At 43.3% G+C, this 24050-nt stretch overlaps 1 protein-coding gene across 6 annotated transcripts in view; it reads right to left on the reverse strand.

Annotated features, from left to right (window-relative positions):
- TTC29 (tetratricopeptide repeat domain 29) overlaps positions 1 to 24050 on the reverse strand; it is a 479583-nt gene that overhangs the window by 31245 nt on the left and 424288 nt on the right. For all 6 annotated transcript variants that reach the window (XM_033940245.1, XM_033940255.1, XM_033940229.1 and 3 more), the window contains one exon: positions 14677 to 14800. In XM_033940245.1, the coding sequence (XP_033796136.1) occupies positions 14677 to 14800 (124 nt within the window). The remainder of the gene's footprint in view (positions 1 to 14676; positions 14801 to 24050) is intronic.

Consider the following 24050-nt stretch of genomic DNA (forward strand, 5'->3'; position numbering starts at 1 on the left):
CCTTAAGATCATCATATACAATCAAACCCAAGTCCTGCTCTTCTGTCGTAAACATAAGTTCTTCACCCCCTAAACCACAGTTCTTCAACCGCCGGTCCGTGGACCGGTGCCGGTCCGTGGACTGGTGCCGGTCCGCAAAAAAATGTTGCCGGTCCGCGAAGGATTCGGGTCCCCAGCCACAGCAAAAAGTGTCGGCGTCAGCTGACGTGCAACTTCCTGTTGCGTCGCTATGCCGACACTCCTGCCTTCCACCTCCTACTCTTGCCACGTATGTCTCCGCACCCCCAGACAAGCAGGGGCAGCTTTGTGTGCTTTTAACTTCGGCACACAGCTGCCCCTAAGCAGTATTTTAGTCGCGGTTTCATGAGGCAGCCTCAGGGCCTTTGATAGGCCGGCCCACATCGCATCATCAAAGCGGGCCGGCCTACCAAAGGCCCCGAGGCTGCCTCATGAAACCGCGGCTAAAATATTGCTTAGGGGCAGCTGTGTGCTGAAGTTAAAAGCACACAGAGCTGCCGCTAGCCTACATAGAGGAAACATTTGCTGGAGAGGGAAGGAGGGAAGGGAGTAGAGGTGCTCCTAGACAAGGGAGGGGAAGGGGCTACTGCTGACAGGGAAGAAGGGGAAGGGATGAGAATTACTGTTGGATAAGGGGAGGAAGAAAGGGAGAAGGTACTGCTGGACAGGGGAGGAGGAACATTGGAAGGAAACAGCTGGCAGGGAGATTAGAGGAGGGGAAGGAGTCAGGATGGAATGGAGAGATCAGATGAGGGAAAGGGGAGAGACAGGAATGACAAAGTAGAAATAGATTGATGCTGGGAAGGGGGATCAAATGAAAAATAAGAAAAGAGGGACAAAGATGCTAGATCTGGTGTAGGAGAGAGGGGCATAGAAAGAACGCAGATACCATATGGAAGGGGGAGGGGTAGAGGGCAGACAGTGGATGGAAGAGGCAGATGCTGGATTGAAGAGACAGAGGGCAGACGCTGGATGAAAGAGAGTGAAAAGAAGATGAAAGCAGAAACCAGAGACGACAAAAGGTAGAAAAAAATAATTTTATTTCTATCTTGTGATTAGAATATATCAGATTTAAAATATGTATCCTGCTAGAGCTGATATTAGACATAACTGGGGAGTGCAAAGCCCAGGCAGTGCGTCTTTAGCTTCCAGCTGGCTTAGGGCTCTCTCTGACCAGGAGGCAGTTGCCCTAGTTCCACTCCACTAATACCATTCCTGCCATGTGTGATTGTGGTATTCTGTTAGCATGATATTTGTATAGCATTCTGTAATAATTTTGCTTATTCAGTTTTCTTGATAGTAGAGGGGATATATGTGAAGGGGAGGGGAGATAGGGGTTTTGTTGATCCTTGCCCTGTATTATTTATATTTATAAAATGACAATTGTACAGAATATTGTTTCTTTTTATACTTTAATAAAATATGTTCAATATAAAATCATAACTATTTGAGGCTTGTGCGGATGGGATCAGATGGTTAATGGGACCGAGCTCGCGGGGATGGGGTGGCAATGGGGTTTTTAAAAATTTCAGTCTTATTAGTTTGCCGGTCCACGAAATAATTATTTTATTTCCGCCAGTCCATAGGTGTAAAAAGGTTGAAGAACACTGCCCTAAACTATACTGTTCCCTCAGGTTTTTGCAACCCAAATGCATGACCTTGCAATTCTTAGCATTAAATTTTAGCTGCCAAATTTCAGACCATTCTTTGAGCTTCACCAGGTCTTTCTTCATGTTATTCACACCATCCTGGGTCTCTACTCTATTGCAGATTTTGGTATCATCTCCAAAGAGGCAATTTTTATCCGACAGCCCTGCAGCAATATCATTTACAAAAATGTTAAAAACAACAAAACCTTGAGGTACACCACTGGTAACATCCCTTTCCTCAGAGTGATCTCCATTGACTACTACCCTCTGTCGCCTTTCACTCAACCAGCTCTTTACTCAGCCCGTCACTTTGGGACCCATCCAGAGAGCACTCAGTTTATTTATTAGACTTCTGTGTGGAATACTGTCAAAGGCTTTGCTAAAATCTAAATACACCACATCTAGCGCACATCCTCTATCCAATTCTTTGGTCACCCAGTCAAAGAAATTGATCAGATTTGTCTGACAAGACCTACCTCTAGTGAATCCATGTTGCCTCCGGTCCTGTAATCCACAGGATTCAAGAAACTTGACCATTCTCTGTTTTAAAAGCGTTTTCCTTAATTTGCTTACCACAGAAGTCAGACTTACCGGCCTGTAATTCCCTACTTCTTCCTTACTTCTATTTTTGTGGAGAGGGACTACATCCGCCCTTCTCCAGTCCTCCGGTACCATTCCCGACTCTACAGACTCATTGAAAAGGCCAGTCAGCAGAGCTACCCGAACTTCCCTAAGTTCCTTCAGCACCCTTGGATGTGCACCATCTGGCCCCATCGCTTTGTCTACTTTTATTTTAGCTAGCTCCTCATGAACACAACCCTCTGAAAATCGATCAGGGTCTACCACTCCTCCATCCCTATTCATGTTTGTCTTCTGTGGCCCTGCTCCTTGCGCTTCAGGCGTGAACACAGAACAGAAATATCTGTTAAGCAATTTGGCCTTTTCTTTATCAGCTTCTACATATTTCTCTCCTTCACCTTTGGTTCTCACAATGCCACTTTTGCACTTCTTGAGGAAATAGTATTGTCTTCAGGTTGTGATGAAGGAGGGCTATAAGAGTTATAACTGTTGGTGGATACAACACAATGTTGTAGACCATGATCTACTGTCACTGTGAAATTTTAGCACTGAAAAAAAGAGGCAAGGTCATCAGTACAGAGAATGAAGGTCAAGGATCTTTTTGAACTGAAGAAGCTAATTTGACCACTGTGGCAAAAATTCCCCTAACTCTAGGAAAAATATAGCTGACAACAAGCTATTACAAAGAAGATGCAGCAATACTTTAGGATTCCAATTTTGCAGGAATGGGAGACAAAATTCTATTCCCTCCCTCAATAATTCCCCTTCTAGAAATAAAAGTAGAAAGATTCAAAGAATACATTTTTGTGAGATCTATATTTAACTACATTTTTATATGGAAATTTAAGAGAAAAATAAATCTCCCATCTATAAGACAGCAGGTCATAGTTGAAGAATCTGTCACCTCTTCCTCTAGGTTTCTTTAGATCAGGGGTAGGGAACTCTGGTCCTCGAGAACCGTATTCCAGTCGGGTTTTCTGGATGTTTCCAATGAATATGCATGAGATCTATTTGCATGCACTGCTTTCAATGCAAATTCATTGGGGAAATCCTGAAAACCCGACTGGAATACGGCTCTCGAGGACCGGAGTTCCCTACCCCTGCTCTAGATATACCTGGATGCAAACGAATACTTAAAATTAAGAAACATTTTCTTATCATGTTTAACAGGCCTACATTTCCGGTACCTAGGACCCTGTCAGAATTGTGACCAGTGGTGCATAGTGACGCCAAAGTCCAGTACCGCTCCTAAACACGCTTATTTCTGGGCTTCGGCATCATTGTGTACCACTAGCTGCCAGAGGTCACACAGCGGAAGCTTTTAAAAAATTTTTTTTACAAGGGTTTAATTGAGTTTTAATGGCACAACCAATTATCGCGCCACTTAAACCCAATTAAACCACTTAGATTAAGTGCCAGCAGGCGCGATCTAGGCACCTTTTATTGCCTAACCTAAGACGACTTGTTTGTGAATCCAGGTCGTTGTATATACTTAAAAAATTGTGAAGCGTGGAGACCAAATTTACTTTGAAGTTATTCAAAAGGGATCAGTTACTTATTTGACAACACATTTTTCAGTATGTATATACCACATTTAATTCAGTCATGCCAAAAGATAGGTTTGTTATTGATATATATATATATATATATATATATTTATTGGAGGCTGTGGTAGGCAGAAGCACGTTACAGGGCTTCAAAGAAGGTTTGGATAGGTTCCTAGAGGACAAAGGGATTGAGGGGTACAGATAGGAGTAGAGGTAGGTTATAGAAATAGTCAGGGACCACTGCTCAGGCAATAGGCCTGATGGGCCGCCGCGGGAGCGGACCGCTGGGCGAGATGGACCTCTGGTCTGCCTCAGCGGAGGCAACTTCTTATGTTCTTAAGTGATTGTGCCACACTGGAGCTTCTAAAGTAAAGTTAGTAGGACAGGTAGAGAGAACGAGAGGGCACTCTCTAAATTAAAAGGGGATCGATTCCGTACAAACGTAAGGAATTTCTTCACCCAGAGAGTGGTAGAAAACTGGAACGCTCTTCCGGAGGCTGTTATAGGGGGAAAACACCCTCCAGGGATTCAAGACAAAGTTAGACAAACCTACTAAACCAGAAAGCACGCAGGTAAGGCTAATCTCAGTTAGGGCACTGGTCTTTGACCTAAGGGCGCCGCGTGAGCTGGCTGCAGGGCACGATGGACCACTGGTCTGACCCAGCAGCGGCAATTCTTAGGTTTAATTTATTAATTGAAAGAAAGGTACTTTTTATTTTAAAAATAATTTATATTCCGCATATCCTACAATTCTATGTGGATTACAAATTATTCGGGCATTTTCCCCTAACTGTCCTGGCAGGCTCCCACTCTAACTAATGTACCTGGGCCAATGGGGATTAAGTGACTTGCCCAGGGTTATATGGAACAGTGCAGGATTCAAACCCACAACCTCAGGGTGCCAAGGCTGTGGCTCTAACCACTGCACCACACACTAGGAGGTTTAGAAGCTGTGGATCCAAATCTATGCATCAGAGGGAGAAAGCCCGAAAGGGTTTGTTCTAGAGGTAAGCAGATAGGAAGAGAAAGGATCTTGTCTTCAGCTACTCACCCAGCAGCTGCCCAACGTAAAAATGCAAATTTGTAATATTCTGAATTAGGAAAATTAGCACCTCAGTATCTTTTGGAAGTTTTTGCTTGTTAACAGCTATTCTTGGAGGTTTATTAATCCATAGAAAATTAGAAAGTATCTTAACTATAGCACGGAAAAAAAATGTGTGGTAAAATATAGGGTTACAGATATATAGTAATATATAACATCTGAAGAACCAGGAAAATGTTTATTCTATTCCTCCATCTTCCCCACCATGAAAGGTATCTAGGAGTCCAATTTAAACAAGTGTTTTTAATCTGTTAATGATAAGGATAATATTAAAATTAATAGTTTCAGTGATGGATGCATTAAAGGTCAAACCTAAATATTTCAAACCAGTACTACACCAGCACAATGGGAGAGAAGGAAAATTTCCTTGAATGCAATACACATTAAGCGGTTGTACTTCAGTTCTGGACCATTTAATTGTGTAAATGGATAATGGACCGAAATGTTCACTCAGATGAAAAAGTTTGGGAATAGTGGACTCGGGAGAGGCGATAAACAATAAAACATCATCCTTATAGCATACTCAGCGATCTTAAAACCTTTAACATCTTTATTTTGATGTGTGGAAAGTAGGAGGGGCTCCAGGACCAGAATAAACAAGAGGGGAGAAAGAGGACAATCCTGTCTTGTACCTCTTGTCAAAGGAAAAAAAAAAAAAAGGAGATGAAACAGAATTAGCATTGATACAAACCAATGGTTTAGAATATTAGGACAGGAGCCATATTAATGATGTTTCTCCAAGCTGAAACTTCCTTTTTTTTTTTTTTTTAGTTCAGTATTTTTTATTGATTTTTTTGAAAAAATATAAGAAACAGTTCAAGTACATGGTATCAAAATATAAAACAAAACATTTAGTATAACAAATATTCAGTTACATTGTGCAATGTAGAATTGAATCGTTTTAAAAGATCTAAAGTACTAGGACTGTTCATGAAAAAATAGTAAAAGAAAAGATAAGAGGAAAGAGAAATTGAAGGAAGAAAAAATAAAAAAAAAAATAAAAAATAAAATAAAATAATAAAATGAGGAAAAAAGATGAGGGTAAAGAAAAACTTCCATTCATTGTAATCAAACGCTTTCTCAGCATCCGGGGAAACCACACATGCAGAGTTCCCCAGATGCTGAGGAGCTTAAATGATGTGGCAAAAAACCTCTGGTATTGTCAGCAGACAGTATTACTACTTCTCATTTATATAGCGCTACTAGACGTACGCAGCGCTGTACATTAAACATTCAAGAGACAGTCCCTGCTCAGTAGAGCTTACAATCTAATCAAGCAGACAAACAGGACAAGTAATAATAATAATAATAACTTTATTCTTCTATACCGCCACAATCTTGCGACTTCTAGGTGGTTTACATTCAAGAGAGCTGGACATTTCAGCGAGTACAATATGCAGATAGTCAGAGGAAATATAGAGTACAGAAACTTTGAGAAAGCAGAAATGTAAGCTGTATAGTTTGCTAAGCGAATATATAAAATATACAGTTTGCTAGGAAATTTCCAAGAGGACCTGTTAGGAAAAGGTCGGGATTTACAACAACGAAAAAATACAGCGACAATTACAATATACAGCGAAAATTTCAATATACAGCGAAATTCCGAGAGGGCCTGTTTGGAAAAGGTCGTGAATTACAGAAAAATACAGTGAAAATTTCAATATACAGCGAAAATTACAGTATACAGTTCGATAAGGATTTTCAGTGGGGACATATTAGAAGACAGGTCCCGAATTACAAAATACGATTTGGTTAGGATTTAGAGGGGGCATATTTGAAACGAGAAAAGAAAAAGAGAAAAAAACTCTTCATCTAACTGCTCGGAGAAGATTCTGTTTAGGTGATATATCTGTCGAATAAGGCAGTTTTTATGAGTTTTCTAGGAGGTTAGGGAGTTTCTCAGAGAGGGAATGCTAAAACAGCCTAGATTTAAAAACTACCAGAAATGGAGCTTGGCTCAGGCAGTCTGTTCTAGCATAAGGTGGAGCAAGAGAGAAGGGATGTAGCCTGGAATTGTCAGTAGAGGAGAAGGGTACAGATAGGAGAGACTTAGTCGATGAGTGGAATTCTTGAGGAGGAATATAGGGAGAGCTAAGTGATGGCTACAGAGCTACAGAGTGAATGCATTTGGGAGTCAAGGAGTTTGGGAGTCTAATATGCGGAAATGGATAGGGAGCCAATGAAGTGACTTGAGGATAATCTACCTTTAATAAAGCCTGTTTGGGAGGGGTGAATCAGACTAGGAGTAACTTTTGATAGACAATTCACCAACATCTTAACATATATTTTACAATCATATTTTAACAATGAAATAGGTCTGTAATTCTTGAGTAGAATAGAACCATGCCCAGGCTTTTCCAAAACCACAATGGTGGCTTCAGTGAAGGTGCCTCTACTCTCCCTTTTAGAGAAAAATCCTGAATAAAATGTAAATAATTTGTGGGATAAAAATACACGATGCAGTATGGCTATAAAAGTCAATCTTCAAGCCATCATTCCCAGGAAATTTATTTTTAATGATATGACGGCTGTGCAAATCTCAGACGTCGTAAAAGGTGCTTGGCCTTATCCGATGAGAAAATCAGATGGCAACCGTAGCATTTTAAAATGAAACAGGTTATTTTGTGCATTGTTTTTTGCAAAGTTTTGTATTGGCATTTGTACAGTGTCATGCAATGGTTAATTTCACTTTGCAAATGCAATATTGAGACATTGTATAATCAAAGAAATAGTATTGCTTGCTATGCCCCATTTGAAACTATATGCAGTACACAAAAGCCACAATCTTCTTTTAAGGATGCACCCTGGAATAAGGACATGCCATGTCATTGATGTAATTTTTCTCAAACTGAGATTCAAAATCAGCAAAGTAAACTGAAAGATCAGGTTTATTTTTTTAAGTTATTCAAAGTCACTTTAAATTGTGTGCTGTACCAAAAGGTTAAGACCTTAGGAAAATCATTATTTGCAAGTCCATACATTGCTCTACTGGTGAGCAAAAGTCAGCAGCAGAAATAAAGCCTATGTAATGTATTTATATTGATTTCAGGGTAATACGCTCACCAATTTAATGTGAATGTGTGAAATGGCAGTGCCATCCTTTCCCCTTGGGTATCACTATTCTATAAAATATGGAATTAGTTATTTTTATTCAGGAGATCAGGTAATAATCCATGCTAGAGAGGGCTCATTCAAAAGCAAAGGTTCTAGACTTTAAAAAAATAACTTTATTCGGATGGGGGTTTACGTCAAGGAATTATTGTCTGGATGGGAACGTCTGGAAGGAGTGGAAATGTGATGGGCAAAACTGAAAGGAGCAATTGTAAGGGTGACAAAGCTTTTATGAGGCAAGTAAGTAAAAGTAAGAGGAAAGGAAGGCCACTTTTGTTCTCAAAAGTAGTAGCTGAAAAGGTAAGGAATAAGAGGTTAGGTTTCATAAACTACAAAAGATCGCAGAAAGAGGAAGATAGGCAAAAATATCTGGAAAAGTTAAGAGAGGCTGGACTTGTAGTCAGGAAAGCAAAGATGCAAATGGAAGAAAAAATAGCTGACATGGTAAAATGGGGAGACAAGACATTTTTAAGATATATTAGTGATAGGAAGAAGTGCATAAGTGGCATTGTGAGACTCAAAGGTGAAGGGGAGGAATATGTAGAAGCTGATAAAGAAAAGGCTGAATTACTTAACAGATATTTCTGTTCTGTGTTTACGGCTGAAGCGCCAGGAGCGGAACCACAGAAGACAAAAGTGACTAGGGATGGAGGAGTGGTAGACCCTGATTGATTTTCAGAGGGTTGTGTTCATGAGGAGCTAGCTAAAATAAAGTAGACAAAGCAATGGGGCTGGATGGTGTACATCCTAGGGTGCTGAAGGAACTTAGGGAAGTTCTGGTAGCTCCACTGACTGACTTTTTCAATAAGTCTCTAGAGTCAGGAGCGGTACCAGAAGACAGGAGAAGGGCGGATGTAGTCCCTCTCCACAAAAGTGGAAGTAAGGAAGTAGGGAATTACAGGCTGGTAAGTCTGACTTCTGTGGTAAGCAAATTAATGGAAACACTTTTAAAACAGAGAATGGTCAAGTTTCTGGAATCCTGTGGATTACAGGACCAGAGACAACATGGATTCACTAGAGGTAAGTCTTGTCTGACAAATCTGATCAATTTTTTTGACTGGGTAACCAGAGAATTGGATAGAGGATGTGTGCTAGATGTGGTGTATTTAGATTTTAGCAAAGCCTTTGACAGTGTTCCAAACAGACGTCTAATAAAAAAACTGAGTGCCCTCGGGATGGGTCCCAAAGTGATGGGCTGGGTCAAGAACTGGTTGAGTGGAAGGCGACAGAGGGTAGTGATCAATGGAGATTGCTCTGAGGAAAGGGATGTTACCAGTGGTGTGCCTCAAGGTTCTGTTCTTGGGCCTGTTCCTTTTAACATTTTTATAAACAATATTGCTAAAGGGTTGTCGGGTAAGATTTGCCTCTTTGCAGATGATATGAAAATCTGCAATAGAGTACAGACCCAGGATGGTGTGAATAACATAAAGAAAGACCTGGCGAAGCTTGAAGAATGGTCTGAAATTTGGCAGCTAAAATTTAATGCTAAGAAATGCAAGGTCATGCATTTGGGCTGCAAAAACCCGAGGGAATGGTACAGATTAGGGAGTGAAGAGCTTATGTGCACGACAGAAGAGTGGGACTTGGGTGTGATTGTATGTGATGATCTTAAGGTGGCCAAACAGGTTGAAAAGGTAACAGTGAAAGCTAGAAGGATGCTAGGTTGCATAGGGAGAGGTATGGCTAGTAGGAAGGAGGTATTGATGCCCCTGTATAAGACTTTGGTGAAACATCATTTAGAATATTGTGTACGATTCTGGAGGCCACCCCTTCAAAAAGATATAAAAAAGATGGAGTCGGTACATAGGAAGACTACTAAAATGGTGCATGGTCTTTATGATAAGGTTTATGGGGACAGACTTAAAGATCTCAATCGGTATACTTTGGAGGAAAGGTGGGAGAGGGGAGATATGATAGAGACATTTAAATACCTAAGTAATGTAAATGCGCATGAGCTGAGTCTCTTTAATTTGAAAGGAAACTCTGCAATGAGAGGGCATAGGATGAAGTTAAGAGGTGATAGGCTGCGGAGTAATCTAAGGAAATACTTTTTTACAGAAAGGGTGGTAGATTTGGGCTGATTCTGCCCACCGCAGGGTCTGACTTTCTTCTTCAGCCCTTCGAGGGCCACCGAAAGATTCTCCACAGCGTCTTCTCTTCATTCCATTGTGTGGCTGCCGAAAGCCTTCCTGCCTGTGCAGGATCGATTCAGGCTGAACTGCCCACCACAGCATTTAACTTCTCTTCAGCCCTTGAGGGCCGCCAAAAGATTCTCCCCCCCCAGCGACTCCACAAGGCAGAGGAAGGAGGAAGCTATCCTCCATCTTGTTCCTCCTTCCTCCGCCCGTGCAGGTGGGATCGGCCCTGCCGCTGCTCCTTCCTGAGCCTGCTTCCCTCCCGCCCATGGAAACCGACATGTGGAGTCCCGCAAGGTTCTCCCTATCTCCTATTCTTTTCAACATTTATATGTCCTCCCTGAAACTCCTTCACCTATCCCCCCTAGAAATACTTTACACTTATGCCGATGACATCCTGGTCTTCCTTGAGACCGACTCGAACCTCACTAATCTCGCAGCAAACATCTCCTCATGCATAACGAACCTCCAATCTTGGGCCCTCACTGTACAAATGAAACTGAACGAGTCCAAAACAAAACTACTTTGGCTCGGCCCTAAATTAGACCAACTACCCACTTCCATCCCATTGCCCTCAGGCTCCTCACTACAGTTGGAGTTCTCAAGGGCATCACCATTGATCAATGGGCATCACCATTGATTCCTCACTATCCTTCAATGACCACCTCAATTCCTTGATTAAAAAAATGCTTTTTTAGCCTTCACATGCTGCGGAAAGTGAGGTCCTGCTTCCATCAAAAACACTTTGCCGTCCTCGTACAATCCACCATCCTTTCCAGATTGGACTATTGCAACTCTATCTACTTAAGCCTAACAAAGAAAAGCCTCCATAGACTCCAACTAATCCAGAATACCGCGGCTAAGCTTATCTTCTCAAAAAGTAAATTTGACCATGTCTCACCACTCCTGTCCAAGCTCCACTGGCTTCCTGTAATCTCCAGGGTCCACTTTAAATGTGCCTGCCTAACCTTCAAGATCCTACACGGCATCCTTCCTCCTTTTATTCCATTATCCTGGAATTCTTTAAATCCAAATTCCACCAGATCTGCCCAAAAACTAAAATTATCCTTCCCCTCTTTAGAAAGCATATCCCATGTTGGTAAACTAGGGTCTTCCCTCCCCTTCAGAATCACTGAGCTCTGGAATAATCTTTCTTCCCCACTTCGTAACTTGAGCTCCCTTCAACTATTCCGTAAGCATCTGAAAACTTGGCTATTCTCTAAAATGTAACTTTTCTTTCCCTCTCTGGTACACTAAGCCCTCAAACCTCTGTTTATACTTACTTCTATAATTCCATTGGAGTTCCTTTCTATCCCAACCCCTGTAAACCGTGCCGAGCTCCACGTTTGTGGAGAAGATGTGGTATATAAACCCAAGGTTTAGTTTAGTTTAGATGCATGGAACAGTCTCTCAGAAGAGGTGGAGGATACAGAGACAGTGTCTGAATTCAAAAGGGCCTGGGATAGGCAAGTGGGATCTCTTGGATAGAGAAAGAGATAATGGTTCCAGTGGATGGGCAGACTAGACGGGCCATTTGGCCTTTATCTGCCATCATGTTTCTATGAAACAAAATTCTGATCTCAACAGAAGCAAACTAAGAAACTGAGATTACGTGAATAGGGATGTTAGAGAAGAAAAGTAGAATCAGGCAGGAAAAAGAATGAGGGCTGCAAAAGCATAATGGTCATTAAAAAATCATTCTAACCAGAACAGGCAGATGATTCTGTAAAACAGGTATCAACATTTACATGTGTTCCATGCATAAATGTTTAGAATATATACTAGCATGTATATGTTTATGTGTACCTATGTGTACGTATGTGCCAAATTTTCACCTTTCTGTAAATATTTGCCTATCTTGCACAACACATATTTGGTTGGGGAACATATACAGTGGTGCCTCGCATAACGAACGCCTCGCACAGCGAACACTGCGCACAACGAACTTCATGTCTTGCTTCCTACAACGAACTTCGTTTCACACAACGAAGTCGCCCGAGCTGCATCCTTCCGCGCAGGCACTGCACTTAACTGCCCTCTCTCCGCCTGGCTCCCTGTGCAGTGGCGGACCGTCGGCTCGCAGGGGCCCGGCGCCTACTGCTGATGCGTTGGGGGGGGCGGAGCTACTCTCGCCGCTTCCCCGATGCTAGAAAAAAAAAATGAACAGTTAAGTCCCAGTTTTTGCCGCTGAGACTCTGCCCTCTCTCACTGTAAAATTAGACTCTACTTAGTCTGTCTTTAAATTTAAAAAATGTGTGTTGTTTTAAAAAACAATTATGTTTTTAGATGTATCTAAATAAAAATAATAACAAAAAATTTATCTTTTTTTATGTCATCTTAGCATATTTTATGCTACAGAACGAATTATTTTTTTTAACATGTATTGTTATGGGAAAACGCGTTTCACATAACGAACTTTTCGCATAACAAACTTGCTCCTGGAACGAATTAAGTTCGTTGTGTGAGGCACCACTGTATATGGATGGAACCTGGGTGAGTTTTGGGTGGGACTCACACTTATGTGAATCCTTAAAGAACACTATATAAGGTACAGTACATACATTTATTTGACATTTAGGTACTCGTTTTTATATTAGCTCTATAGTATGGCTGCCCACTCTGTTACCAGTGGCATTCAAGGGGGTGGGGCAGGTGGGCAGTCCACCCCGGGTGCAGCCCATAAGGAGCTCCTGATTGGTGAGTCCCGACTTTAGTACAGGAGGAGGTGGTCAGAGCATTCAGCGAGTGATTTCCTTCACTCGCTGGCACTCCAGCTGCCCTCTCCTACCTCTCCAGCTGCCCTTTCCTGCCTCCCCTTCGCGGTCATAAAATACCGTGAATAATCGGGACCGCGGACCGTGAATTCGTGGGGTAGCACTGTACATTTTTTACTAACTTTCAAAAAACAAAATCTCATTCTTCAGGTCAAGACAGGATACCATAAGATCAGTATACTGTACTGACCTGAAGAACATAAGAACATAACAATTGCCATCAAGCCCAGTATTCTGTCTCTAATAGTGCCCAATCCAGGTCCCAAGTACGTAGCAAGATCTGAAGCAGTAAAACATATTTTATGCTGCTTATCCTAGGAATAAGAAGTGGATTTCCCCAAGCCATCTCAATAATGGCCTATGGACTTCTCTTTTAGGAAATTATCCAGAACTTTTAAAAATTCTGCTAACCTAACGGATTTTGCCACATTCTCCAGCAATGAATTCCAGAGTCTAATTACATGTTATGGGAAGAAATATTTTCTCCAGTTTGTTTTAAATCTACTACTTAGTGGCTTCATCGCATGTGACCTAGTCCTTTCTATTCCACTCAGTATTTTATAGACCACTTCCAGAACACTTCGTTCCTCTCAACAAAACTTCCTCTCAATCCCATCAATCCATTTAGTTTAGTTCGGGTCCTGGCCCATACAGTTGGGGAGGGGGTAGGGGGGTAGGGTTGTCAAGCTAGAGGGCCCAGCCTGGCCACTGGATTACCAGGTATAATTTTTTTCTGGCTGGAAGGAATCAGGTTGGGGGGTCTGGATAGGGGTCTGCTGGACCACCAGGGATATTTTGGTTTTTGACTGAGGAGGATCAGGTCAGAATGTTTCGTTGGACTACCAGGGATATTTTATTTTTGGATGTGCTTCATGACTTTCCTGTTAGTGCCTAAGCCAAAAAGTGCTCTGGCACTGACAGGAAAGTAAAGGCAGGGGGCCGTACTGATAGCTCAAAGCTGTCAGTAGTTTGACAGGGGTTTTGTGTGGCCTGTGATACTGGTCATTACACGGAATCTGCTAATGAGCTTGTTATAATTCTAGCAAACTCGTCAGTATGGGACTTTCGGTCACTGCTTCTGTGCAGGGTATAACAGTGGTTAGGACTTATTGAGCATACCTGATAGAATTATGTAGCACTGTGGACTCACTTCCTTGACTGCCAAAGCATGGAGTGATACGAAATGAACATAGATTCTCTTCTTGCTGCAAACAATGTATATATTCTTTGCGGAAGAGAGGGGGAGGAAGGTTGGGGCAGGTATGCATGAGGGGGTGTGAGTGAGTTTGAGATCGGAGGGAAGGGGGAGTATGTGGAGTGTGGGTGATGGCTAGGCCCTTGAAGAACTTGGATTTTGTTATGTGTAGGGCGAGCAAGTTTGTTTGTGTTTTCTATAGAAAAATGGGTGTGCAGGGGAGGGCGCATTGCACAAGGGTGGTACTGTTTCCTACTTCGTGCATTTGTGGGGGAGGGGGGGAGTTGATATTGATCAGTAATGACAATTTCTTGTACTGGCATTTGTGTATGCGTTCTCTGTGCCACTTTCAATAAAGACTTATTAAAAAGAAAAGAAAAGAATGGATAAAACATGTCTAAATGAAACATTGCCAGCACTGTGGGCTGTAAATCAGCTCCATCTGAATCTGGTAGGAAGCTGATAACACTCATACATTCTGGAGTGGAACCAGTGGCGTAGCGAGGGCCGGAGCCCTCCTCAATTTAGACAAATTACATAACAATACCACAGCAGCCAATACTCACTCTTGTATTGAATATATCCCCAAGGCATATACACGATTCCACGAGGCTTTGGTTCACATTGTTATTTTTGGCAATCTCAATGAATTTTTCCAAGTACTGAATAGAATCCAAAATTTTTCCTTGGCTGAAAAACACAGAAGAAAAGCAGTTGCTGGTAAAATGAAAACGTATTATTTTTAAATAAAACTTGATAGTGATATAAATATACTCTGGCAACAGTGGGATAAAAAGACCCCTCTTAAGTGGGGCCATGTCACCTGAGCAGTCATTTCAGAGTATGGAAAAAACACAAACAATAGGTTCTTCTAAGCAAACATAGGAGTTTCCACAAACCTGCCAGTGCTACTAATAAAAACAAACCCAAAAATCAAAACACTATGGGGCTAATTTACAAAAGAAATTATAAGGGCAATTCTATAATTTGACAGCCATAATTACAAGCCACTTACACATGTCAGAGGCACAAAAATTGGCAGTTACCATACACACGTCAGCAGGAGACCTGAAGTTATGATGCTGTTGTACAGAGCCATGGTGAGGCCTCACTTGGAGTACTGTGTTCAGTTTTGGAGACCACACTACCGAAAGGACGTGCTGAGGATCGAGTCGGTTCAGCGAACGGCCACCAGGATGGTCTTGGGGCTCAAGGATCTCACGTATGAAGAAAGATTTAAAAAAATTGCGGCTGTACTCACTTGAGGAAAGAAGAGAACGGGGAGATATGATTGAAACATATAAGTACATCACGGGACACATCGAGTCAGAAGATGATATCTTCTGGCTCATGGGACCCTCGACCACCAGAGGGCATCCGCTGAAGATCAGGGGAGGGAAGTTTCATGGCGACTCCAGGAAGTACTTCTTCACCGAAAGAGTAGTGGATCATTGGAACAGACTCCCACTCCAGGTGATAAAGGCCAGCAGCGTGACGGATTTTAAGAGAAAATGGGATACTCACGTGGGATCTTTAAGGGAGTAAATTCAGGGGAGGGGATACTTGGAATGGGCAGACGTGGTGGGCTATAGCCCTTTTCTGCTGCTTTTTTCTATGTTTCTATATAAACAGGTAACTATTCTATAAGGTCATGCCTAAGTTCTATAATATAATGCCTAACTGCAAGGAGGTAGACGTGGATGGCGCATGGGAAGTCTCTAATTTATATGTGTAATTTATAGACTAATATAAGTTGCACACTGCATGATGCACTTAGGTACACCCATTTATGTCTGACATTGACCTGGCGTACGTGGTTATTACTATGATCTGGGCACACCAATTCGGTATTTGCGGTTGTGCCATTACAGAACTGGCACTCGACACGAGGCATTGGCATATCGATATGGAGGCACCAAGTTATAGAATTGCCCTCCATATGTTTACTGGCAGCTTTTGGTTCCGGAAGAAGAGATTGTTTTGTTTTCTTTATTTTTCCATTGTTCTGGGAAGATTGTGAACAGTGTGCTGGGCTACCTTTGGGCGTGGCTGAAGAACTTAAGCACATAAGCATTGCCTCTGCCGGGTCAGACCAGGGGGTCCATCGTGTCCAACAGTCCGCACCCGCGGCGGCCCCCCAGGTCCGTGACCTGTCATTGGACCTTACCTAAGTCTTTCATCCCCTATTCATTTAATACCTGTACCTATACCCTTCAATTCCCTTATCCTGTTTGCCTTTGGGACCGAGAGTGCGCTACAACTGAAGTTGGCTCCTGTGAGAACTCTTTGTAAGACTGTGTGGAAGCACGAATAGTTTTTCTTTTTTTGGACTTGCTGTGTGCTGCCAGCCATTGTGAGACCGGAGTGTGTACAACCGGAGTTGAGATAGTTCCTGAACCGACCTGGAGGACCCACTACTATTTTTTCTCCCAGCTAAGTACTTGTGTTTTTGTTTTGGGCACTTTTTTGTTTAACTGTGTGGCACACTGCTGATTATATTTTACTCTACAGTCGGGTGGGGGTCATGTTTTTCTCGGACTGTGTCTGAGTTTTTTTTTACTAAATTTCCCACCCGACATGTAAGAGGAGCCGATAATTAAGGACATGTTGCCTTACTGGCTAAAAGTACCTGACTTGTAATTATATATTCTGTCAGTGTGTCTGAGGCTCGTTTGATTAATTCTTTGTTTACAGTGACAGTTCACAGGGTAGTGACTTTTTTGTCTATTTATTATATACCTTACAAGTAAAAATTTGACAAAAAAATTCCTTTACAATTTACTGGCAGCTGTCAAACATGTAAACTCGTACCAATATTCAAAGGCAGTTTCCTTGTTAGCAGCTGCTGGAAGTCACTATGGACTTGATTCTCTAAAATGTGCCTAAAACACTGGGCCCAACTGATGCGATGCCGAGCGCAATTCTATAAAAGTCAGGCGCTTAACTGTCGGTGGGCGTCTTAACTTTAGGTGCACCCTATTTATTTCAGAGCTTTCTTCGCCTAAATACCTGCGCCAAAGGGTGCTTAATTCACAAAGAGGCACCTAACTCGAAAATATGCCCATGATCTGCCCCAGCCACGCCCATTTTTAGGTATGCCTACATTTTACAGAATCATGGCCTCCTTTTATCAAGCTGAATTAGGGATTTTATCGCAGGTTCCTGCATGACGCTCACAGGAATTCTATAAGCGTCGAAGCTTTTACCACGGTGCCTTGTGATAAAAAAAAACCCCTAACACAGTTTGATAAAGTGGGGCCCAGGTTTTCGAGTTAGGCGCCTTAACTTTCAATTAAGTCCAATTAAAACCAATTACGAGCTGTTAAGTGCTAATTTACAGCGCTGATTGAGCCTACATCAACTAACTTTAGTTGGACTATATAGAATTTGTCAGTATCTGTATAATGCCTGTGTGAAACTGAAGCAAAACAAGCATGGAAATAGAAAGCTATCCATTTAGCTGCAATATTCAATTGGTACACAGTTAGCCCTGGTCTTTACTCTAGTCCTGCATGCAATACAAGTAGCCACTAACATGTAAGCATTTATATGTATTACTACTACCAATCATTTCTATAGCGTTGTTAGACAAGAGCATGCATTGTACAGTAAACATTCAAGGGACAGTTCCTGCTCAATAGAGCTTACAATCTAATTAAAACAGACAAACAGGACAAGTAGGAGGATAGGAAGTTTCTCAGAGAATGAATGATAAAACAGTCGTGGGTGCTTTAAAAGCAAGTAGGAGTTAGGAGCTAAAAACTATCTCAAAAAAGTGGGCTTTTAGTCTAGATTTGAACACTACCAGAGTTGGAGCTTGACGTACAGACTCAGGCAGTCTGTTCTAGGCATAAAGTGCAGCAAGAGAGGAGGGATGTAGCCTGGAATTGGCAGTAGAGGAAAAGGGTACAGATAGGAGAGACTTATCCGATGAGTGGAATTCCCAAAGAAGAGTATAGGGAGAGATAAGAGAGGGCTACAGAGCTAAAGAGTGAATTTACTTGTAAGAGGAGTTTGAATTGTATGCAGAATTGGAAAGGGAGCCAATGAAGTGACTTAAGGAGAGAGGTGGTGAGAGCATAGCAACTCTGGCAGAATATAAGTTGTGCAGCAGAATTTTGAATGGATTGAAAGGGAGAGAGACGGTTAAGTGGAAGACCTGTGAGAAGCAAGTTGCAGTAGTGTAGGCGAGAGGTGATATGGGTGTGGATGAGGCTTTTGGTTGTGTGCTCAGAGAGGAAAGATCAAAATTTCATGATATTATAGAGAAATAAACAAAAGGTTTTGGTGGTCTGTTAGATTTGTGCAGAAAAGGAGAGAGAGGTGTCCAAGATGATCCTGAGGTTGCGAACTGATGAGATCGGGAGGATGAGAGTGTTACCCACTGAGCTAAAGAGAGGGGGGAGGGGAGAAGTAGGTTTAGGTGGAAGAATAAATAGTTCAGTCTTGGCCATGTTCAGTTTTAAGTGGTGGTGGGACAGCAATGTCCGTCAAGCCGCTTCCCTTCCCTTGTTTAAAAGCAGACTGAAAACTCACATTTTTAATATGGCTTTCAATCCTTAACCCTACTCCTCTGCCCTCCAACCCAGCCAGCTGATTAACCATTCCCCTTAACTGTATCCATGACATCTTGTTTGTCTGTCTTGCCTGTTTAGATTGTAAGCTCTTTCGAGCAGGGACTGTTTTCTTACTCTTTGTGACTCTGTACAGAACTGCGTGCGTCTGGTAGCACTATAGAAATAATTAATAGTAGTAATGTCAGACAGGCAGGCTTAGACTTGAGCCTGGATTCTTGGTGTAGAGAGGTAGATCTGGCAGTCATCAGCATAGAGGTTACACTGAAAATCATGGGAGGAGATCATAGCACCAAGGGAATAAGTATAGATGGAGAAAAGAAGAGGTCCCAGGATCTACCACTGTATACTCTAAAAGGTGTGATATGAGAGGTAAGAAGAGTGGTGGTGGTCTAAAGTGTCAAAAGCAGCAGATAGATTGAGAAGTATGAGGAAAGAACAGAGGCCTTTGGATTTGGCCAGGAACAGGTCATTGAAGACTTTAGCAAAGGCAGTTTCCATAGAGTGCAGAGGACGAAAGCCTGATTGAAATGGGTGAAGGCAACAGTGGTGAACCACACATTCAAGCAGCTTGGAGGAGATAGTGGACGCTATGGATGGGCACACTGGATGGGTCACTTGGCCTTTATCTGCCACCATATTTCTATGCCTCTATGAGATGGGGTAATAGTTGGAGGAGCAGGTAGGGTCCAGTGAAGGTTTTTTTGAGGAACAGTGTAATTACGGCATGTTTGAAGACATCAGGGACAGCTGCAGTGAATAGTGATAGATTGAGGATGTGACAAATGGAAGGGATGACAATAGGAGAGATAGTGCTGAGAAGATGGGTGGGAATAGGCTCAGAGGAGCAGGTAGTTTGGAGGAGGAAAGGCGATGTGCAGTTTCCTCGTCAGTGATTTCAGGAAGAAAAGATGGCACAGGCTGAAGGAGGGGTTGACAGAGTGGGCTGGGGGAGGGAGAGGTGGAGGTGGCTTGGTTGAGAACTCAAAATTAATCTTGAGAATCTTGTCATAGAAGTACTCAGCCATAGTCCGGGGGATGTGATGGAGGGGTTGGAGGTGAGGGCACTTTGAGTAGAGAGTTCAGTATGGCAGTGTTTTGAATACTAGCATACAAGTGTATCTGCCAGACTCTCGCCTAAACACTATTTTGTAAATACAAGCATATCTTGCATAGCTAAGGGATGCCCAGATGGATGGAGCATGGGTGGGATGCACACCTATGTGACAGAATACTTAAAGTTCTCTCATATCTTTGGCATTTAGGCACCTGCAGTTATACCATCTTTAGGTGAATTTTTTACCTGGTTAGGCTATTATTCCTTAATGAAAAATAGGCACCTACTTCATTTTACAGACCAGCTCCACCCTCTGAGTGCCTATTTGTAGGTGACCTGTTACAGAATTGCCCTAAGAGTGGATGGTGGTCACCGATTTTACACACATTCAGTGCTGCTGCTTATCCATGTAGCAGCACTGAATATACATATTTCTTAAATGCTGTGGCTGCTCTTTAAAAGAAATAGCGACAACTATGGATGAAAGTAGGCCCTAATGACTCCAGCTCTTTAAGGGAGGAGGGAAGAAATTCCTGTCTGATTGATCCTGTCTTTGGAGAACCCTCATCATAGAAAAGCAACTTAGCTTTCTTTTTCAACAGCCAAGATGACTCTCAACAGCCAAGTATGGAATCTCAAGTTGAGGGTTGCTAAAAAGAAAAGGCATAAAGAAACACTTTTTTTTCATTTTTCTGGTTAAAGCTACAGCCTCACCACCCTAAGGTTGTGGGTTCAAACCCACCCTGCTCCTTGTGACCCTGGGCAAGTCATTCAATCCCCTTCATTGTCCCAGGTACACTAGATAGATTGTGAGCCCACCAGGACAGACAGGGAAAAATGCTTAAATACCTGAATAAATTCATGTAAACTGTTCTGAGTTCCTCTGGGAGAACAATATAGAAAATTGAATAAAGTCGTGAATAAACATATGGATAAAGTTGTATCTAGATTGTCAGAAAGCTTTTGATAAATTTCCTCATGAGAAGCTCCTGAGAAAATTAAAGTGTCATGGGATAGGTGGCAGTTGTGGATTAGGAATTGATTATTGGATAGAAAACAGAGGGTAGGGTTAAATGGTCATTTTTCTCAATGGAAGAGAGTAAACAATGGAGTGCCACAGGAGTCTGTACTGGGACCGCTGTTATTTAACTTATTTATAAATGATTTGGAAATTGGGACGATGAGTGAGGTGATTAAATTTGCAGATGACACTACCGTATTTTCACGTAGATAACGCGCACCCGTGTAAAACGCGCACACGGGTATAGCGCGCGGAAAACACAAATTTATGTACAGAAATTTTTGTATACCGCGCACACCCGTATACCGCGCATGCTGCCCGACTCTCCAGTCGCCCGCCCCGACTCTCCTCTGGCCACCCCGACTCTTCTTTCGCCCGCCCCGACTCTCCTCTCTCCCTTGAAGTCCTGTCCCCACCCTGAAAGCCTGATGCCCCCCCCCCGACGTCCGATTCATCCCCCCCCCGCAGGACCGCTCGCACCCCCACCCTGAAGGACCACTCACACGCACCCCCACCCTGAAGGACCGCTCGCACCCCCACAGCCTCCCGACCCCCCCAATCATGTAGAAGCTCCTACCGGTGTCCTGCTGCTTCCCCTCTTGCCCCGCCGACTCCCCGACACGATCGGGGCAAGAGGGAGCTCAAGCCCTCTTGCCCCAGCCAACCTTGGCACCCCCGACACGATCGGGGCAAGAGGGAGCTCGAGCCCTCTTGCCCCCCCGACTCCCCGACACGATCGGGGCAAAAAGGAGCCCAAGCCCTCTTGCCCCGCCGATTCCCCAACTCCCCGACAATATCGGGCCAGGAGGGAGCCCAAGTCCTCCTGGCCCTGGTGACCCCCCCCCCCCTAGTTGTTCGGGCCAGGAGGGAGCCTAAATCCTCCTGGCCACGGCGACCCCCTAATCCCACCCCGCACTACATTACGGGCAGGAGGGATCCCAGGCTCTCCTGCCCTCGACGCAAACCCCCCTCCCCCCAACGACCGCCCCCCCCAAGAACCTCCGACCGCCCCCCCAGCCGACCCGACCCCCCTGGCCGACCCCCCACGACACCCCCACCCCCCTTCCCCGTACCTTTCTGTAGTTGGCCGGACAGACGGGAGCCAAACCCGCCTGTCCGGCAGGCAGCTAACGACGGAATGAGGCCGGATTGGCCCATCCGTCCCAAAGCTCCGCCTACTGGTGGGGCCTAAGGCGCCTGGGCCAATCAGAATAGGCCCGGGAGCCTTAGGTCCCTCCTGGGGGCAGGGCCTGAGGCACATGGTCAGGTTGGGCCCATGTGTCGGGGAGTTGGGGAGTCGGCGGTCCTTCGGGGTGGGGGTGCGGGTGTGTGCGAGCGGTTCTGCGGGGGGTGAATCGGACATCGGGGGGGGGGAACTATGTAAAAAAAATTTTGTACAACGCGCTCACGCGTATACCGCGCAAGGGTATGCACGGTTTGTAAAAACACGTATAACGCACGCGTTATATGCGTGAAAATACGGCAAATTATTCAAAGTTGTTAAAAGGCATGCGGATTGTGAAAAATTGCAGGTGGACCTTAGGAAATTGGAAGACTCGGCGTCCAAATGGCAGATGAAATTTAATGTGGACAAATGCAAAGTGGGAAGAATAACCTGAATCACAGCTACAGGATGCTTGGGTCCATCTTGGGGATTAGTGCCCAAGAAAAGGATCTGGGTGTCATCGTAGACAATATGATGAAATCTTCTACCCAATGTGTGGCGGCGGCCAAAATAGCAAACAGGATGCTAGGAATGATTAAAAAAAGGGATGGTTAACAAGACTAAGAATGTTATAATGCCCCTGTATCGCTCTATGATGCGACCTCATCTGGAGTATTGCGTTCAATTCTGGTCTCTTTATCTTAAGAAAGATATAGTGGCGCTAGAAAAGGTTCAAAGAAGAGCAACCAAGATGGTAAAGGGGTTGGAACTCCTCTCGTATAAAGACTAAAATGGGGATGGAACTCCTCTCGTATAAAGACTAAAACGGTTAGGGCTCTTCAGCTTGGAAAAGAGACGGCTGAAGGGAGATATGATTGAAGTCTACAAAATCCTGAGTGGAGTAGAACGGGTATCAGTGGATCAATTTTTCACTCTGTCAAAAATTATAAAGACTAGGGGATACTTGATGAAGTTACAGGGAAATACTTTTAAAACTAATTGGAGGAAATATTTTTTCACTCAGAGAATAATTAAGCTCTGAAACGCATTGCCAGAGGATGTGGTAAGAGCAGATTGCGTAGCTGGTTTTAAGAAAGGTTTGGACAAGTTCCTGGAGGAAAAGTCCATAGTCTGTTATTGAGAAAGACATGGGGGAAGCCACTGCTTGCCCTGAATCGGTAGCATGGAATATTGCTACTCCTTGGGTTTTGGCCAGGTACTAGTGACCTGGATTGGCCACCGTGAGAATGGGCTACAAGGCTTGATGGACCATTGGTCTGACCCAGTAAGGCTATTCTTATGTTCTTAAATAAATTTATTAATTAAACAGCTGGTCTGAGATCTGAGCATTTTGATAGATTCTAATTTTGTTTGAAGGTCCAAGTTATCTTTAATGAGTTATCTTTCCTTTCAGAAGTGGGTGATAAAGACAGATAATTCTTCTCCACAAAAAACAATTTGGTGGTTTAGATATCGGCAGAATCAAGATTACCATACTGTTTTTCACTTTTGATAGGGCTACCCAAGAATGGTCTATATCAGTAGTTCCCAACCCTGTCGTGGAGGACCATAAGGCCAAGCGGGTTTTCAAGCTAGCCCTAATGAATATGCATGGAGCAGATTTGCATGCCTGTCACGCCCATTATATGCACATCTCTCTCATGCATATTCATTAGGGCTAGACTGAAAACCTGATTGGCCTGGTGGTCCTCCAGGACAGGGTTGGGAACCACTGGTCTATATATTTACAGTTCACACAGTGCAGCTCATCAGCCCAAACCAAATGAATGTGAAATCCATCCTTTCCAAAAGTTATACGACATATGTCTTCTGGCATCTCCCTTTCCACGAAACGGGCCAGGTATTTAGCATAATTACAAGTCTAACAAGAACAAATAAAATGCCCATATTTAACAGGACAAATTTATGGTATAGTATGTGATATTCCACTTATCTATATTCCACTTTATCTATATATCAATGAGAGTTATAGGGCTCCTTTTATTAAGTGGCGCTAGCGGAGTTAACGCGCGTGACTTTTCATCACGCGCTAACCCCTGTGCTGGCCTAAAATCTACCGCCTGGTCAAGAGGAGGCGGTAGTGGCTAGCGTGGCCGGCGGTT

This window comes from Geotrypetes seraphini, chromosome 1 (assembly GCF_902459505.1).
Source record: "Geotrypetes seraphini chromosome 1, aGeoSer1.1, whole genome shotgun sequence".
Classification (NCBI taxonomy): Eukaryota; Metazoa; Chordata; class Amphibia; order Gymnophiona; family Dermophiidae; genus Geotrypetes; species Geotrypetes seraphini.